The 19771-nt window shown below is 45.5% G+C and overlaps 1 protein-coding gene across 1 annotated transcript; it reads right to left on the bottom strand.

Annotated features, from left to right (window-relative positions):
- Positions 1-189: 189 nt before the first annotated feature.
- Positions 190-18725, bottom strand: LOC127008862 (kinetochore-associated protein 1-like). The gene is made up of 30 exons (XM_050881245.1): positions 18568-18725; positions 17216-17338; positions 16461-16696; positions 16254-16367; positions 15973-16096; positions 15544-15710; positions 14464-14666; positions 14058-14223; positions 13715-13897; positions 13145-13292; positions 11703-11864; positions 10815-11035; positions 10420-10523; positions 9734-9885; positions 9344-9586; positions 8952-9158; positions 8412-8545; positions 8132-8249; positions 7840-7974; positions 7373-7740; positions 6896-7125; positions 4677-6613; positions 4152-4312; positions 3597-3779; positions 3057-3231; positions 2505-2561; positions 2239-2365; positions 1574-1755; positions 1293-1379; positions 190-901 (listed from the first exon to the last, which is right to left on the bottom strand). The coding sequence occupies exons 2-30, from the start codon at positions 17336-17338 to the stop codon at positions 878-880; spliced, it is 6471 nt and encodes a 2156-aa protein (XP_050737202.1). The 5' UTR covers positions 18568-18725; the 3' UTR covers positions 190-877.
- Positions 18726-19771: the final 1046 nt, after the last annotated feature.

The raw sequence follows: 19771 nt of genomic DNA, 5'->3' as shown, positions 1-19771 counted from the left end.
CCTTCCTTTCCCTTCCTTCTCCCTCACACACTTTCCCCAACTTCCTTCCCTCTCCTCCCACACACACACCCTTCCCTCCTCCCTTCCTCGCCATTTCACACACACCCTCTTAACACAGGGCCGTATTACAAGTCCAATCTGATAAGTTTTGGGTAGGGAGACTCAAAACACAGGATAAAAAACTCTGGACTCGGTAGAACTATTTTACTGAGTATCAGGATTGGCTGATTTTCTTTTAACACAGGAGCAACAGAATCTGTGGTTGTAATTTCAAATAATTCCTCTCAACCACAATAAAACTTCACTGACCGACCTTCATACAAGCACCTGTGCTATCATGGCTGGTAAACACAGGCATTCAGGGGCTGAGAGAAAATAAAAGGCTTGAGGGGTTAAAGCTTACTCCTCACAAAAATACAAAAATAAAAAAATAAAAAATAAATAAATAAAAATGTGACCTCCAAATGCATGATATATATTACTAGTACAAAATTACTTGATAACTAACATACAACAGGTAAATATAAAGGACAGTGATGGAAGGATGTAGCTTGCACAACGACATTACAAATTACTGGTAAACTATACATATCTGTGAATTTGTGATGGATGAGAGGAAGGGGGAGAGCAGAAGTGATCAGTATGGAAGATTAATAAAGGGCAGGCATACCCACAAGACTACACTGAGAGGGGTGAAATAGTGTAGGCAATAAAGAAGCTGAAGGTATGAAAGGCACCTGGTACTGATGGCATGGCAGCAGCTATGGTGAAATATGGAAGAGCTGTTGCTGCTGAAGAGATGTTGTGAAGCTTTGTGTCCTCCATCTGCTGGTGAGGGACAGGGTGTCCCTCTCTTCCTCTTCCTCTCCACCGCTTGCTACTCAAGGGACTCCAACAGTTCCTACAGAATGGAGGAAAGTCTGTTCTTCAAGCAAGCCAATAACTCAACTTTAAAAAAATCTCATACCATGAGCAAATTAATAGGAAAAGTTAATCATTATCCTGAAAATTTTCATCATGCATACCATTTCTTTGCGCTAAAACACAGGAATTCATCTTGATAAGACTTATTCTTTTCATAATCTTAAATTAGTACTTTCCCACACCTATGAATACTGGCCTGAAAAAGACAACTAAGCCCTTTGGATTTTTAATGTTGCCTTTGCTGTCATCTCAAGCAAACTTTGCAGCAGTATCATACTTGGACAGTGAATGGACAAAGGCCTTTCACTTACTTTTAAGAACTTCTTGAAATGAGAGAAGTAAAAGTACAGCAATGCTTAGCACCTTACCTCAACGTGTCTCGGGAAAGCAAACTGCAGTTTTAGTTTGAGGTAGGAGGTCTTGAGGGTGTTGGTGTCAGCTGCTGCAGCCATGCTCTGGAGGGCAATCGATGAATAAAATGTTAAGCACAAAAAAGTTCCCTGATTTATCCACACTTGTTAAAATCTACAAATTTTTTCTATTCATATACTTTATTCTTACATCATGCATACACTTCATTAATTGACTATCCATGCACATATTTGAGAACAGTGATCAGTGTGATGCACCAGAGCCATGAGGCACTCACCTGCAGGTCATGGGATTCCTCCTGATCAGCTGCAGCAATGACCAGTGCCAGCACTGGCAGGTTCAGGGCAGAACAGTACTGAAGAAGGGGTGCTATGGGCACCACTACAGGGCAGTGCCGCAGAAGCAGGTCCACGCTGTGCACACAGGAGGCAAGACTCGCCTCACTCACCGGGCTCACCGCTGTGGTGTAATAGTTTGTCTTGGATGAGTCAGTAGCACAGGAACACAATGTAAAATGGCAAACAAATGTTAAAGAACAGCGTTAGGTCACAAAGAGTAAGGTAGGGGTTGCACTGTAACCTTTAAGTGGCACAAACCCAAATATTCATGTATAATGCATGCCTGTAGTGCAGCGGTTAGCACCCTCGCCTCACAACTGGGAGGTCCAGGGTTTGATTCCCAGGCCAAGTGGAGATGGATGGGCAGTGTCCTTCAATCCATGCTCCCTGTCCACCAGGAAGTGAATGGGTGGGTACTGGGCGTCAGACAAGGGCATGTCCCACTTCCTGGGTGTGTGCGAGTGTGAGGTTCCAACCATACCCAAAGATCCATCACTTGTGAGCTCCAAGCTCATTCAGGGAAGGCACTGGCTTAATAGAATGGACAACACAAGCTTAGCCCAAATTCTGTACATGTAGGTAAACCAAGCATGCCGGCACCCACCTTTGATGAATGGGTGAGTGATGAGGGTGACCCAGGCAGTCGTGAGGGCCGGCACCACCCGCAGGTGAGGCACTGTCTTCAGCTGCAGCAACACTCTCTCCACCATTGACATCTCCACCTGGCCACTCTGACCACCAAGCAAAAATACTTTCTTTTATGAGGCTACTATAGGAATCTTTTAGAAAAAAGCTCCAATAGATGAACAAAACTGAACTTTTCAATATTTAAACACAAAAATGACCAACCATACAGTATCTGTTCCTCACCTTAACGAAGCGTGTGAGCTGCATGAGCAGAGCCCCCCAGAGTGAGGCAGCCGTCACCTGAAATATTAAAACATTGCGACTAAAACTGAGATGCCTTGAAACTTAAGAAAAAACAGAGAAGCTTTGATTTGTGCTGACATCCTCTATGGTAAAATGCCTTTACTGAGATTAAAACACCATGACTTTAGATGACTGTAACATCTTCACAAGGGTGGATATAACTTTCCTATCCTAAGGTTGAAATGCCTTCAGTGCCTCCCAATCCATATCAGAGCTTGCTGCAAACTTTTCTTGGAGAAATGAGAATCCTAATAAGAAGTATCCTGGAGGAAAGCTGAATAATTAAAGCAAGGAAAATAGGAAGCTTATCCAGAAGTTTAAGCATTCATGCTTTAACCTACACGTAACATAACATGTGTGTCATGAATAGAATACAAGTAACAAAATTTCATACTGTTACTCTATCTTCCATTCCATAAAAATGGTCTTTACAAGCTCAGCAAAGATGGGTAACAACTAACAAGTCAAGTAACAAGCCAGGGAGAGCCTTACATTATAGTCGTGGCAGATATCTGTGATGAGGCAAAGAGCCTTGGGGTTGTGTCTCTGGGAGCGCCACAGTCCCTCTACCAGGGCACTCTTGTCCATGCTGCTGAACTGCTGCACACTGCTGGTGTGGCCCAGGGCTTCCAAGCGACTCACATACATCACAGATTTCAGGAGACTCCTGTGGGGGGAGGGAGTCATCATGTCGCAAAACAACACATGAATCTGTATTTCATCTCCACAAATGGCACAGGATAAGAGTTCTAAAATAGGGTAAAAATTGGATTAATAATAATCACTTTACAAATATCATACACTAAACCTACATCCATCATGGAGTCCAAAAATCAGGCTCTAGGAAGAACTGCAAGAAGGCAACAGAGTATGTTATGACCCATTATTAGAGATTATTGATGTTTACCTTAGATCAAGGCCAGTTATTCCCCTTGACCCAAGTGACTGACAGTTGCCACACTCACCAGCGAGTAGCCACCCTTTCTGATGCCTGGGACAAAGCCACCTGATGCAAAGGCCACTGCCACTCACCTGAGGCTGTCCACCCCTTGTTGGTACTGCTTCTGAATGACTGCCTCATCACCAATGGCCAGGAGGCAGCGCAGGGCACGCAGACGATGGGACGCGGACACGCTGGCGTCCTCACTCAGTGCTCGGTTCAGCAGGTAGCTCACAGCCTGCTCTTGAGGGCAGCCCCTCAGCAGATATATGACCCTAGGAAGGCAGCAAGGACATTCAGTGGATGTTCCAGGGGTAAAGGCAAGGGTGGAGGACATGCATAGATGGATAATTTAGTTCTATGATATTATTTGAGAATCTTATTCAGGGTCATATACATGATTGATCAGATTCAATAACATCATCAAGATGCCCTTGATGGTAGTAATGCTCCAAGGATCCCCTCTTTGAACTCCTGGAATCTTTATGGTCAATTCTATGCTGAAGGATCATCACAGTATGTTCAAAGGAAACAAAACAACCTCATCACCCACCTGGAGAGGGAGGTGTTGGAATCTTTATGGTCAATTCTATGCTGAAGGATCATCACAGTATGTTCAAAGGAAACAAAACAACCTCATCACCCACCTGGAGAGGGAGGTGTTGGAGGAGGCGTCCTCAGCCTCACCATTATCCGTGGGGTCCAGTGTCACCTTGAAGTTCGTGATGGTCTCATCCAGCATTGCCCCCCCTGTGCTAGCCTCAGGGGGTGGCAGCCACTTCTCCAGCAGGTCAAGCTGGATGGCTCCCTGAAGGACAGGGTGAAACAGACAGGTCAGAGAGACTGCATTCAAGCCTGTTCAGGCCATCAGTGGGCACTTGTGGTAATGAAGCATGGTAATAGAGAATGGGTAGAAAATGATCATGAATCACTGAACTGAAGCCACATCCTTTCTCTCATCCCGTGTTTAACGTTCTTGAAGAGAAATGAAAGGTTGCATGTGTGTATGTTATGCAGCTTACAGTAAAAACATTAAAGAAATAAGAGTTTAGGAAAGGCTCAAAGAAATGAACACCTAAGACAAAATTAAGGCCATGAGACTCAGTGAACCGTAATATTAGAGTGAAGACGATGTGATGTGACAAAGGCTACTTGATGGACACTACACCAACCTGCTTCAGCTCAGCTATGGAGCAGATCTCCGAGACACAGGCATGGATGTCTGGCATGTTGTGGGTGCAGAGGGAGGAGAGAGAGTTGAGAGCTGGGTGCTGATACAAAGCAGAGACCAGGTCAACCGGGGTACGGGTCAAAGCCAGGTACTGGGGCTCAGCCAGCCCATGTTTATGCAAGGAGTGCTCACTGGCCAACTGTTGGTAGCGCATCTCCATTTTGGCCAAAGCATTTGCAGCGTTGGGGTCCGAGGTCTTCTCTTTCCACAGCTGCACCAGCAGACAGCTCTTCTCAGCGGCCATTACCCTGTCAGCCCCGGGGGGAAGTCGGTTCACCACCCAGTTGGCACAAGCTGCAGACAACTCATAATCCTGCATCTTGCAGATAATTGAGTTCACTTGGGCCAAGACGGTGCTGTGGCTGCTGCACAGCCTCCACTGTGATGGTGGTGTGGATGCAGCTGACTCTGGGATGGAGGTAGACCTTGGCCTGGCAGCAGAACCCTCCAGCTCTAAGGTCTTGGAGACAGTATTGCGCACAGCCTGGAGACACATGTGGTCCGCATTGAGCTTTAGAATGTGTGAAGCCTGAACCCAGATGTCTACTGTGGAAATGTTGAGCTCTGCCTCTATGATCTTCATGACAGTCTGGGATTGATTGTAAAACTCATGGAAGGGCAGCCGATGCTTGGAAATGTCTGGCGGCCCCAGGCTCTGTGGGTGGCTGGTTATCCACTCGTCTACCTCGGTGTTGCCGGGTGGAGCATGACGGACATACACCTTCAGGAAGCTTATCACATCCAATCCTCTCTGGTGCAGCTCCATTTCCTTGCCTATGTCCTCCAGGGCAATGAGCTGCTGGAGCACAAGTTGTATCATTTCATAATTGTAGGAACTGAGCTGGTCCAGCTCTGACAACAGCATCTTGTAGAGGAGGGACTTGCTCTTCATCTCAGCAATTATGGCCTGACACTTGGACAGCACGGCATGTGGAGGTTCCACCAGCACCACCTCGCCAGGTGCAGGCTCCTTGGTGGGAACAGCTGGCGACCATGACTGGAGTGTGGTCTGCAGGTAGCACAGCAGAGAGTCTGTCACGTCGAGGCCAAAGTCTTCACAGTACTCATACAGCAAGGTGAAGTTGCAGTCTGGGTGAGAGACTAGCTGGCTGACTACTGCCCGGAGAGCCACTTTGTCGCCTCTGAAGGCCTCCTTGAAGGATACGTTCATATCTGTCAGGCGTTTTCCCCACTGGGCTCTCATCAACAACACTTCAAACTGCTCTTTCACTTCTGTGACTTGAAACAGAGAACAATAGTCTCTTCCCAAAGCAGCAATAGACATCAACTTGACATAGTCAAATCCAAACCTCTTAATCAGCTCATTTGTCACCCTGAGGGCATCCCTCTTAGGCAATAGCAGCAGAAGGCTGACTGCCAGTGTGACGTCTGGACTAGCCACACTGAGAACCTTCAGGAGGATGGTGAACACTTGTTTCCAGGTTGGTGACCATCCTGTTGGGGTGTACTGTGGCTGTCGCTGCAGCACCTTCAGAGGCAACAGGAGAGCAAGCAAATCCTGCCCTCGCTCATGCAGGTGACTCATAAGGTCTTGCAAGCTGCCTGTGAGGCCAGAACCCTCCTCCAGCCCAGCTGTGGTTTTTGAGCTTTCCAGGTAAGGGATAAAGTGGGTGGATTCAATAGTGTTGCGGGACTTGAGACAGCCCTCCAAGGCCTGGGTGATGAGGGACAGCACCAGGTGGTTCTCGATTGGGATGCTGGCATCGAAGAACAATGGACTGAACTTCCAGGTGGTGTAGGGGTTACTGCTTTCCGTGTTCCTGCTGTGGGTGTACACATCCTCCACATGGCACTGAGAGTACAGGGTTTGCCCCACCCAGCACCAGCTGTCCAGATCAAGCAGTGGGGGCAGTAAGTCTGCGAACATTAAATAATACATTACTTGGATCATTTCATTAACATTGTTTGAAAATAATTCTGAGTTATATTATACAATATACAACAGAAGAGTTGCAGGAAGGCAGAGCATATAGAGAATATAAGAGAATGAATGCAGCATAAGGAAAGAATAAACTAAAGAATGAATCTGACTGAAAGGAGAGCATGACACTTTCTAATTGCTGTTTCCTTAATCTGAGAGAAGCTTACGAGATAACAGATCATCACAGACAGCCATGTGGTTGGGGTTGCAACACTTACCTGGGTGTACTGACAGCATGGCAGTGCTCACCAGCTCATGGACAATGCTGATTAGATTTGCATGTGACTTTATGGCAGACTCTTTCTCCTGCAGAGCTGTGGAACTGAGGCATGACACCTCTGCTGCATATTGGTGGGAGAAGACATGGCTCAGCTGGTCCACTGCCAGCCTCACCACCTCATACACTGCACCACTGCACTCGTCCATGCTGGGCTCTGCCAACAACTCCCTGGGGGGGGGGAATGATATAATATGTTAAAAGAACCAGAAGTGAATGACCATATGCTTAAATGTAGTTTATGTAATTTGATGATTTAACTCGCTGACAAAATAGAAATGAGGCAAAAAGATGTACTAATGATAATAACCACTCATGACATTACAGTGGCTTTGCATGATGCCTTATCTGTAAGATGTAAAATATGAATAGAAAATGTTCAGTTCCCTGGCCATGTACAGCCTCCTGATGCACTCACTGGCAGAGCTGGATGGCCTCCTCCAGCCGACTGCTCTTAGAGGCAAGCAAAGCGAGGTGGGAAAGGAGGTCAGCCCTGGGCACCCCTAGGAGGGAGGCTAACCAGTGGAGGCGGCTCATGCCCATCCAAACATTTCCACCCTTCTTGGAGGGGGAGGGGGTTGTGGTAGCAGTGGGAGGGACAGGAACATTTATCAAGCTCTTCCGTTTCCAGATCTCATCTTCATTATCCTCGGGCTTCAGTTGATTCTTGATATCAAAGTCATAAACATTTTCTTTGTACCAGCCAGTAACGTGGTCTTGCAGGAGAGTCTTGCGGGCTGCCTTGTCCTCCATCTCCCGCAGGGTGGGGTACAGGCCGTAGTGTGTCTGTAGCAATGACAGTAATTTCATTATAATAATCTTCTGAGTGAGTACAGCAGGATATCATGTTGTACAATGGTAACACTCCTATTAAGGTTATTGTACCTGCAAGGAATGGAGGTTGTAGGCAGTGGCAAATAAGTCCGTTCCCCCGGCAGGGCTGGCTGGTGGAGCCCATTTCTTCAGCAAGACCTCTAGGGTGATGAGACCCTCCGTCACAGCCAGGTGGAGGCCCTTCCCCTGCAAAATTGTAATCATATTAAGGCATCCTCTGTAAGGTGTGAGTTGGCATCCTTTCCAGGCACAGAACAGTCTTTGTAATCACTATACAAATGCTTCAAACAAACAATTGAACCACTGAACAACAACTCTAGAGAGGGGTGAGTATGGTTGTCACCTTCTCCTTGCATGGCAGCAGCAGAGCCTGGGTCATGTATGTGATCAGCTGCTGGCAAATCTTCTTCTGAAGGTTGTCATCCATCTCCAACAAGAACTCTTTAAGACCAGTAATGTTTCTGAAAAGTATGAACAGTTCTGGCAGACTAAGCAAAGACACGTAAAAAACAGCACTACACTGTCAATACCTTCTTTTTACTTGCATTCAGATCACTCATCACTTTTTGCCAATGGGGATGATGATAACGGAAATGACAGGAAAACGCGCAAGGTTGGAGTACCTGGTGGAGAGCAGGTGCAGAGCGCGGTAAAAGTAGGCGTCTGCTTCCCTGAGGTGCCTGTACGTGTTGATGACACACAGCGCATCAGCCATCACCGACGCCTCGTTGTGCGACACTATCTTCTTCAGGATCATCTGGGAGGCACAGCGAGGAACACACCGTCACAGAAACTTTGACTCACTATTATTACTATTACTACTATTATTATTATTATCACTTATTACTGTCCCATTAAACAATCTTCAGGATCATCCAACTGGCCTAGCAAGCATGAAAGTGTTATTACAATCCTGGCCTTTAACAGTTCAATAATGAAATACAATAAACTTTAAAAAGGAAAGACCTACACAACACTTACCTCTATTAATAAGCACCTATACAGTTGTGCTGGGGTCGCGTGAAAGCACGAAACAGAAAACACAGCATTCTCTAAGATTATGAAGCTAGTTGTTTTGAAAAGATGTGCACTGAATTTACACCCTCTGTCCCCATGCTGGCACTCCACCAGACACCCACACACGCACACACACACACACACACCTTAGCGTTCCTGGGGTCATCCACGTTCATCATGTGGAGGGCGTAGCGGCGCAGCACCAGCTTGAGGCCCACCATGCTCTTCTGGTTCTCGAGCTGGCTGGTCACGGAGGCGTTGAGGGACAGGCCCAGCTCACAGGCGGCCTGTGTGCCCTCACTCCATGGCACAGGTGCTACTCGTATACACTCCAGTAGACACTCGCCCCGTAGCTACGCAAGAGAAAAGGGATAATTTGTGTATTATTCATGGATGTTGCCATTGCTTGTTAATTAATGTGTTCAACAACTCAGAGATGGGAGGTTGGGTTGTTGAATGCTCTAACTGGAATGGGTCAGACATCACTTGCTTCTATGATAAGAGAAAAGGTACACGAAAGGAGGAGACAACACAGTACCTCCGCATCAGACATGACGTCGATGATGGCATACAGTTTGTCCTCCCAAGGCGCCTCCTGCCAGGCCCACCAGTCATGGTCCGAGGCAGCCAGGGTGTCCAGGACATAGCGAGCCAGGGTCACATCATGGTCCAGTTGGTGGCGCACAAAGAAGTTCCTCAGAAAACCTTGGATCAGGGGAGCCACATCCTCTCCACACAATAGACAGTCAAGTAATGCTGCCACCACCGCTGTCTTGTCGTCCTGCACCAGGGTATAGGTAATGGCAGTGATTGTGGTGGTAATTGTAAGTGATGGTGGCAGAAGTAGTAGTAGTGGTGGTTGTAATAGCAGTAGCAGTAGTACTAAGCCACAGTGATGCTCCTAACTTACCAACAGAACAAGACTCACCTGCATGTACTCGCTCAGCTCTATCTTGATCCTGAAGGAGGAGGCCAGCAGCTTGAGGTCCTGCAGGGCGCGTGCTGTCTGCTGCAGCCGCTGGAGTGCGATGGATGGGGAGAAGGCCACCTGCCCCACCATGCTGCTTTCAGCGCTGCCATCTGTTAACGGGGGTTGTGTGTAGGCAAATTTGATACATTGTGGCAAGTTGACAGAAGCCACAAAGTTCACATATGGTGCTGGTTAATGATTAATATTTTGTGTGAATGCCATCTGCCCAGTCAAGCTGTTTTTGGCAAACCAATCAGTTTGTAAGTCATCAAACACTGATCACGTGCTGGACTCATGGTCGCAAGCCAGTGCCCACCCTGGGGAAGCTTATGAGCTTGTAAGCCAATCTATAGATTTATGGGCAGCTCATTTTATGCAAATAAATAACAACAGATGGACAATCAATGTAATAGAGTGGCAAGTCAGGAACTGTTGCAGTTGGGGGCAACAGACAACTATGTGGAGACTAAACTAGAACCTTTGCCAGAGCAGGGTTGAGTATACTAGTATCAGAGTGAGGTGGAACACACTTTCTATGTCCAGCAGAGGACTCTACATGGCTAACGATGATTATAATGATTCCAGCCAACCACCACAGACAGGGAAGTGAGGTGTGCATCAACAGGTGTGTCTCTGCTCCTCACCTGCCAGGAAGTCTGAGGTGACGTTCTCCAGCACGGTGATGATGGTGCTGGCAAGGTTCAGGCCACAGGTGGGCCACTGGGCCCTCTCCAGCATCTCTAGCTTCCTGTGGCATCACAAACACACACACACACACATATCATTATTAGTATAACAATTACAGGCAGCCAGTGCTTTACAAACATTCACATAAAGGAAAATCTTGTTTCACTTCCCTTTGCTTTTCTAATGTATGAACCTTAACAGTATCTATAACTTTCATACACTCCACAAAGTTCAACACAAATGCTCACACAGAATAAACAAGTTTCTCCACACTGTTTCAAGGGAACTTTTCCTAAACATGACTTCCTCAACTCCCATCAACTCAGCCTTCACCAGACAGCCCGCCACTCACCTAACACGCTCATCGGCCCACAAGGCAATCAGATCAAGGGAGCTGCGACAGAACTTGACCAGGTCTGCCAGGATGTTGTTTGGCAGCCAGTGGCAGAGCGTCTTGGAGGGAATGTTGTGGGGGATTGCCGTCAGGACCTGCGCCACACAGTCCTCGTTCACGTGCTGGCTGAACTCGTACTGGTGCCGGTGCCACAGCGTTGACGTCACTTCCAGGTTGCTCTGAAGGTTGGGTTAGGTTGATGATGGTAATAGGACTTTCTATCTAAACATGAGAACTCATTGGTTGTTATTATAAGACACTTTCGCTTCTCACATCAGCTATTTGTAAAGGTCAAAGAGGGGGTCAGTCGGGTTCTAATGAGTCTTTCTTTAGTTCATGGTACAGAGGAAGGGTCAAACTACTATCAGGGTCATAAAACTACTCCTGGAAATCCCCACAACTCCTATGATAGCCTTGTCAAATGTGTTCTTGGGTGGCGAAATGTCTTACAATGCGACCCATTCTCCCTTGATTTTTACCCTAACTTTCTGCCGATCATGTGTTTGCAGATGCCCTAGACATATATCACTTGCAGTATTATGCCAAAACCTATTTATAAAGTATGTTTGCTATAATAAGAAATGTAAATATCAAAATGCAATAAGCAGTAGTATATGTTAACTATAAAAAAAAGGACAGCTGTAAATATCAAAATGCAATATGAGGTATATGTTAACTATGAAAAAGAAGACAGCTGCAAACATCAAAATGAAATAGGAGATAAACTGATTTTGCAAGTACAGAAATCTTCCCTGCAATTTTGAAGAAGTGTTCAGTCTGTGATTTCTTCCTTTTGCCTATTTTCCATGGCACTGTTGGTGTGTGTGGCCCCCATTTAGCACGTACCTGACTGAGATGCTCGAGGCACTCCTCCAACATGTCAGTGTGGGAGAAGGTGAGCCAGTGCTGGATGTCCGAGGAGGGGAAGACAATCTCAAAGGTGCGCAGGCAGTACAGGGTCTCGCACACTCTCTGCATCAGCTCACTCATTTTGTCTCCTTCCCCAGACTGAAATAGAACAAATCACGTACATTGAAACATTTACTAGTAGTTTTCTATCACCAAGGCCACATATAGCCATAGCGTATGCCCTGAACTTTATATCCTTCCTCAGACTGAAATAGAACAAATCACGTACGTTGGAACATTTACTAGTAGTTTTCTAGCACCAAGGCCACATGTAGCTATAGCGTATGCCCTGAACTTTATATCCTTCCTCAGACTGAAATAGAACAAATCACGTACGTTGGAACAATTACTAGTAGTTTTCTATCACCAAGGCCACATATAGCCATAGCGCATGCCCTGAACTTTATATCCTTCCCCAGACTGAAATAGAACAAGTCATGTACGTTAAAATATTTACTAGTAGTTTTCTATCACCAAGGCCACATATAGCCATAGCGCATGCCCTGAACTTTATATCCTTCCCCAGACTGAAATAGAACAAGTCATGTACGTTAAAATATTTATTAGTAGTTTTCTAGCACCAAGGCCACATGTAGCTATAGCGTATGCCCTAAACTTTATATAAATGGAAGATGTATTTAGATTGGCTCTGATGCATCACTGATTACCTTACTGGAGCACCTGTAGAGAGAACTGCTGCTTACTACATAGCTGGATGAAGTCGGACGAAGACAGTTATATATATTTTTTTATATGGTAGAAGCAGCAGCTCTAGGGCAAAAATATATAAAAACAAAAAAACCTGCCAAACGCTGCTCCAATAAAAATAAACAGATGTGAGTGTCCTGAAGAGAGGTCAGTTTCAGATGGAGAGGCGTCCTGATGCTTTCCTCTAGAAAAAGCTTGAGGCGTATCTGTATTGTAACTATTGTTTAACTCCTTGACTGCGTATTTGCTACAAGAAGACATCACCAAGCTACAGGAGTAGAAAAAAAAGTGGCTGCTACAATTCAATGAAGAAAAATGTAGTCATGTACCTTGGGAGGGGATATCCAGCATACCAATACCACATAGGAAACACTAAACTATCCACTGCAGAGGCAGAGAAAGACCTGGGAGTATATGTTACCAGGTTAACAGTGAAAGCCAAATCTGTGACAACTGCAGCGGATGGGTTAAGAAGAGAGCTGCACCCACAGTACTGCCAGCGATGCCCTTTCCTTTGACACTATATTATTTCCTCAGAATATTGAGCTTCCTTCGTAAGTACTTCCTGACCTGTTTTGCAGATTGATTTATTTCCTCTATGGCTCTGAAACAGGAGCGCCCCAAATAATGGTTCACCTGTGCTGCTTGTGAGGCCCTCGGTGTCTCTTTACCTGAGTGGCCTGGGCCAGGCGCTCCTTGGCGAAGGTGAGGATCCGCTTGGTGGTGGACAGGTTGGTCATGGGTGCCTCAACACACATGGTGGTCACAAAGTTGGCATCGTTGATTTTCTCTAGTGTTGAAAGAAGCTCCTCCATCAAGCTGTAAGGATGTTATGTATACTGTGTCATGTCAAGGATATGAAGTGATGATGCTTGGCTAAAGACTCTCAGTTCATCACTGTATTCTCACCAACTCTCACCTGCTACCTTCTCAAAAACTCAACACTATAAACATAAGTAAATTATACAATACATATCTAAACGATGAAAATATAAGACCAGGGAAAAAAAATACATGTAACACACATAGAAATTAAAGTACATCAAATTAGCCATTCTACTGCCTGTTTCTCCAAGCTCCATCAAAGTGCAACTTATAGTTAGGTAAGGAAATCTTCAAAGTGACAGACTATTAGTAAATGCTAACAATGGAAGAGCCACCCTTATTAAGATAGACCCCTCTCACCCTATCCACTTTGCTTCCCATTTTATTCATTTTCATGCTGCTCTCTGCCTCCTCACCTGCTGCCTGCCTCCATATCATGCATGGTGAGGCTGGCCATGTTACTGGTGCTGTGCCAGGGGTTCAGCAGCTCACAGAGATGCTGGGCACGGGCCTTGTGAACCTCCTCCACATCCAGCTGGAAGAGGTTGCAGAACTCTTCCGCCTCTTTGAACTTGCGCTTCACCAACAGCTTTGCCAGCCTGGGGGAGGAAGGAGAGACTTTCATTGGTGGGAACGGAGGCAGAGTGAGACACTTGTTCTGTGAATTAAGGAAGGAGGAGGTTTCTGTATTCCTAACTAACATGACTTGTCTCTCTGCAAACAACTTTATATCTGGAAGACCAACGAAAGCACACTTGCCTAGCATCTGGCAGGCCATCCACAATGCTCTTCAGCTTGATGTTCTTGGTGACAGACATGATTGGTGAGATTTCAGGTTCCAGAAACATGATGGACTCGGCACCCTCCCCAAGGCTGATCAGTGACGTCCCATCACTCACTGCAAGCTCGTACACCACACTGAATCCTATGGGAAAGGGGATGGGAAGGGGAGGGTTATACTCACTCACAGATAATGTTCTGAAAGAGGCCTAAGTCTGTGAAGAAGGGAGGAGGGTTATACACACAGTGACAATTATAACAGTGACTAGAGTGGGGAAGGAAGGATGTAGGTATTCAATATATTAACGGAGGAAGGCTAAGACACAAGAGTGAGGATATGAAATGAGAATATATGTGCATATTCCTCTCTCTCAGGCACACATACCTGGGAAGGACACAACCCTGAGTAGGTCCCCTTCAGAGTCTGGGTCGTTGAGAAGGAAGAGGAACTGAGCCCTGTCTTCCTCTTCCTGAAGCAGCCTCATGTCCTTGATCGGCTGCCACTTGTCCCCGGCCTCCCACTGTGTGAGGCCCGTCGCCCCACACAACACTGCCACAGCGCCATCCTCGCCCAGCACAACCAAGTACCTGAGACAACACCATCATGGTCAGCAGTGTGTATCAAGACACCTCTCCATCTGAAATTGACCTCTCTTTTGGCTACTCTTTACTTTTTTCTATTATGGGGGCGGCGAGTAACGGGCTTTTATTTTTGCACTCTTTTTGTTGCCCTTGAGCCGTCTCCTTTGTTGTAAAAAAAAAAAAAAAATAAATAAAAATAAAAAAAAGGTGAAGGTTCAAAAGGAAGGAAGGAAGGAAAAAAGGAAACGTAAGAAAGGAAAAGGAGTCACCACACACATTAGCAGTTAGTGGACATAAACAAGGTGTGGCCACTCACTTATAAACATTAATTTTCACACTACTCCAAGGAAAATCTAATATTCATAGTTTACATCTCTACTGAGTTTCTGGGAGAGTTAGAAGCTCCCTCAACTCTCATCCCGCTCTCTAGATATATACGTGAGGAAAATAACAATTACTGAGTACAAAACAAAATGGATAAATAATTTTCAAAAGAAGTGTGATTTCTGACAAGTGGTTATATACAAAGGGAATCAACAGCACATTGAAAGTGATCAGGAAAACTTTATCTACCAATTAGGATAGTTAGATGCTATACTGTAATAACAACTAATTTCAGAGGCTATTTTCAGACAGTATGGTGCAAGTCTGTTGTTGGTATTATAAGACACTTGCTTTTCACATCAGCTATTTCTAAAGGTCAAAGAGGGGTCAGTCAGGTTCTAATGATTGTTTTTTCAGGTGTGTGGTACAGAAGAAGGGTCACACTACCTCCAGGGTCATAAAACTACTCTTGGAAATCCCCACAACTCCTATGAAAGCCTTGTCAAATATGTGTTTTTGGATGAGGAAATGTCTTATAATACGACCCTTTGGCCCTGACCTAGCATTCCAGAGGGGTATGGTGCGGGAGCAGGCTGGGTGGTGGGTGAGGGTCCAGGGGAGGGGCTGGTGGGGGTCCTGTAGACTGTCCGGGGTCCAGAGGGTGAGGCCGTCCTTCCCTGAGCACCACAGCCCAGGCCCACTGTCATAATACCCCACTGAGGACACCTGCAGGCAAGGCAAGACATCTTAGTGAAGTGTGAGCGTAAGCATGCAAGATAAAGACTCCTTGCAGATCCACAATTGAAGTTCCTGACAAATACATTAAAGGAAAGTAGAGTCACTTTAAAAAAATATTGTGTACTCAAAATTTTTAACTTACATCAATAAAACGTTACTTATTTCGAGTCTTAAGGATGTGGATCTGTCTAAGTATAAGAGTAATATAAATTAGACAATATTATACCATCTGATAAGCAGCATACATCACCTCAGCATTGTTAGGACCAAGGGTGTGGATGGAGAGGCTGATCTGTCCCGCCACAGTCTTGAGAGCATCTTCATTCTCCAGTCTCAGGCCCTCACTCAGTGCATCATTGTCTATGTTCTTCAGGCTGAAAGAGGCATTAGGAACATGACTGCCTGCATGAAAGGATTACACACATGTAATAAGGCCAAGAGAGAACTAAGAGTATCAATAACTTCTTCCTCAGCATCGTTACAACTATCTTAGGTAGCAACATATTTCTAGAGCAGTTCATGGTTCAGCACCTGAAGATCTGGCCACAGGAAGTGATGAGGAACACTGTCAGGGTACCATCCAGGGACTGGTTACAACGCCCCCCGACAAACGCCTTCCCTGTGGTCTTCTTTACAGGGAGTTGCCTGGAAACATGAGAAAGCGTGAGTGGGATTATTTAATTGGGATGACAAGGATGTATTTCTGACTTTAATGTATTCTCTCTCTCTCTCTCTCACCTGGAGATAAGCAGTCTGCGTGAGGCCACATGGAGGTAATGTATCTTGCCCACCACATCACCTAGAACAAGAAAGTCTCCCTGGGGCACCCACAGTACAAGGCTCACTGGGTCCTCCAGAGACAGCTGCAGAAGAAGAGATGAGCAGCTCTCCCCTAGTGCAAAGAGGGTCTGCTCTAGTGTCACTGCCACCTGGCCATAAGCAGCACTGGCACTCACCACTGGCAAACCTGTGACCTGATAGACATACATAGACATAGTTATCATTGCAGTTATGTTTGGTGGTGAATATTGAGGAGGGCTGGGTTGTCTGTAGAATAGATTATGAGATGGCCAAATCCAGTGAGGTATAGGTAAAGTTGGCATGGTCTCAATGTTCATCTATGTCCCGTTAGCCCTTGAGCCTGGGGTGAGTGAGAACCCATTGCCCCAGGACAAGGAAAAGTTGGAAAAGTACAGATGCAGAGATGGGACCACACGAGTGTAAGCCCAGGCCTTGTAAAACTACAACTAGGTAAATACAAGGCCAGCAGAACATCCAGGTTACCACAGTTTACTTTCCCCAGGTTTCCCCTTCCATCAACCAGTCCAATAAGAATAAGTAGCTGGGTGGACTGCCCTCTGACTGCCCAGCCTGAGATTTGAACCCAGGCTAACAATTTGGAATCAGACATGCAAAGTAAGTATGGCCTACATTAAGAATATTATTATCATCATTGTAATCTTTCTCATGGTGTGGAAAGGGTAGTGGTGTACCTCTTCGCTGGGGTGGAAGTATGTGAGCTTCACCACTTCATAGAGGGAGGTGAGGCAGCCCAGGTCCTTAGCTTGCCTCGTCTCCTCATCGCCCTCGGCATCAAGCACCTCCCACTGCACCATCTGTCAGGGGAAATAGTGGGAAAGGTAATTGTAGAGTCACTCCGCGCCTCCAAAATACGATATTAGCTACGCCTCCATATTATAGTCAAGGGACAAAATACATGTCCCTCAACCATAATATTGGAGATGCGTAGTGACTCTCCATATATATATATATACCAGGAAAGACCTTCAGGATCACTACAAGGATACACAGGACACCATAGATATTTTTAAGAGTTAATGCTGTACTAGTACTATTGATGACCCCTTGTAGCTATTTATTCCATGGACTCATAACTCTTGAGAGGAAAAACATATTCTTCTTTTGGATGTGAGGTCTTGGTTTGAGTAGTTTTAGGCTGGTATTATAAGACACTTTCGCTTCCCACATCAGCTATTCCTAAAGGTCAAAGAGGGGGTTAGTTGGGTTCTAATGAGTGTTTCATCTGGTTCATGGTACAGAAGAAGGGTCAAACTACCACCGGGGTCATAAAACTACTCCTGGAAATGACCACAACTCCTTCGAAAGCCTTGTCAAATATGTGTTCCTGGGCGGCTTAATGTCTTATAATACGCTACTAGTTTGTTATGGCTTTCTATCAATGAATAAGCAAGAAACCAGTATAGGAGGTTAAGGGTGGTGATGATAGAGGACTATAAGAAAGTAAAGGGGAAAATTACAAGAAGAGTGCTCCAGTGCTTGACTATAATGTAATAAGAAGAATTGTGAAGAAGTTGACAAGAGGACAACAATGAATAAAAGAAAAGAGGTGCATATCAAAAAACAAACAAACACATACATGAATATAAATGTATGGAATAGTCTTCCTCCCTCCTAGAGGCCCCTAGTATTAGTTATTTTGAAAAAGAGAAAGAGACTTGACGACAGCAGCAGTAAGTGTTTTTTATTTTTGAACTAAGTGTTCTGTGTGTCATCTTTGTATGTCCATACCATAGTTTTTTTTGAGCTGTTACTGAAGATCTGGATATAGAGGCCCTTGGGCCTGCGTCCAGTACTCACCTAAGTATACCTAAGTAAGTAAGTATATATTAATTATGCACCTGTCTCCTTAATTATGCATCACGAGAGCCCGTCCTCCCTTAAAGACACGCCGAGATCACAATTAACCAAGATAAGTTTGTACCAGGAGAGTCAAGTGTTACCTCGGGGGTGCAGAATACACGCCCCTCTGACATCGACGAATCAAGCAAAGACAAAAACTGAAGTGCTTTGTTCCCCTTCTTACCTTGTGTTTGCTGTTAATTTAGACTAATTTTCATAACAAGGACAGCCTCAGGTCGCCGCTGGTGTCACTATTGCGTTACACAAGGCGAGGCATCAGCTGGAAGCCTTTGAATCTTGTTGACGTCAGAGTGGCTATCTCGCCCTGGGACCTGTACACGTTTAGCCCTTCTTATGGTACCAAACCAAGTGAATTCCTCTTTTATGATAGTCAGCTATTTAATACATATTTTTTTTGTGTAGATGTGCGGTGTTATCATGTACAAGTGACTCTTGTTTGATGTATGAGTGAAACCGTCCCGTAACTCAGTCATGGTTCCCGCCGTCCTGAGGCGCGCTACCCAGGCGGCGCCGCGGCGGGGGATTCAAACACAACATTGAAGAATTCAACGGGACGGGTGCTGACACTGGAACTCCAGGTAAGTGTCCAATAATGACTAGACCCTTTCCTGGCAGCTATAGTCAGTAAAAAGACATGCTATGGACAAATCAAGAGAGAATCTACGAAGACTGGACCTCAAGAAGAGGAGTCTAGGGAGCAGCGTGTGGACCACCACGTACCTGTGAAGACCGGCCTCTCAACAACAAGTAATCAAGTAATGTCCTTCGCGTTCACTCATTCCCTCTTCCCTCCATTCATATTTTTTTCCTCTCTTTCTTGGATGAGATATAAAAGCTGATTTAAGTGTATAAGTTGTGGTACATTGAAAGGCTCGAGGACACTAGGAGTGTTTTCCTCAGACACACGCCAGTCCATGTCGACAGACCGTTGGTCGGCTCGGCTGACGTCAGCCGATAGAATCTATCTATCGGCACCATGCTACTGTCTGTGCTCCCCCTCTAATGAACGAGCAATCTATAAACAACAAGGAGTGTTTCCACATACAGATGAACAAGGTTACCCAGAAAAGAAAACATCGTTTCACTCGTGACGCAGAAAACGATGCATTGGAGCCCACACTCACCAAATTTTCCCAGCCACGAAAGTCTATCATCCATAACAGTGGTTCCCAAAGTGGGGGGTGCCGCCCCTCTGAATGCGGTGGAAGGACCTGGGTAGGGGGAGGCAGGGTGACATTGAGAGCAATTAATCACTTTTTGTTTTTACAAAATCTGAATGACAAAATGTCACAAGCAATCAGAGTAGGATAAAATTTAAGGAACACGTATGAATACATGATTGTATTAATCTTGTTTACAATTTGTAG

The sequence above is a fragment of the Eriocheir sinensis genome, chromosome 39 (genome assembly GCF_024679095.1).
Source record: "Eriocheir sinensis breed Jianghai 21 chromosome 39, ASM2467909v1, whole genome shotgun sequence".
Taxonomy (NCBI): domain Eukaryota; kingdom Metazoa; phylum Arthropoda; class Malacostraca; order Decapoda; family Varunidae; genus Eriocheir; species Eriocheir sinensis.
The sequence above is the reverse complement of the archived record's forward strand: the minus strand, read 5'-3'. Positions and strand labels throughout refer to the sequence as shown.

Bases quoted from the DNA above. Each gene is read 5' to 3' on its own strand.
- LOC127008862 (XM_050881245.1), bottom strand. From the start codon at position 17,338: ATGGTGCAGTGGGAGGTGCTTGATGCCGAGGGCGATGAGGAGACGAGG. The intron at 16,368-16,460 runs GTGAGAGAGAGA...TCATGTTTCCAG, and splicing joins CGCAGACTGCTTATCTCCAG to GCAACTCCCTGTAAAGAAGA. The intron at 3,780-4,151 runs GTGGGTGATGAG...CTGCCTTCCTAG, and splicing joins TCCAACACCTCCCTCTCCAG to GGTCATATATCTGCTGAGGG.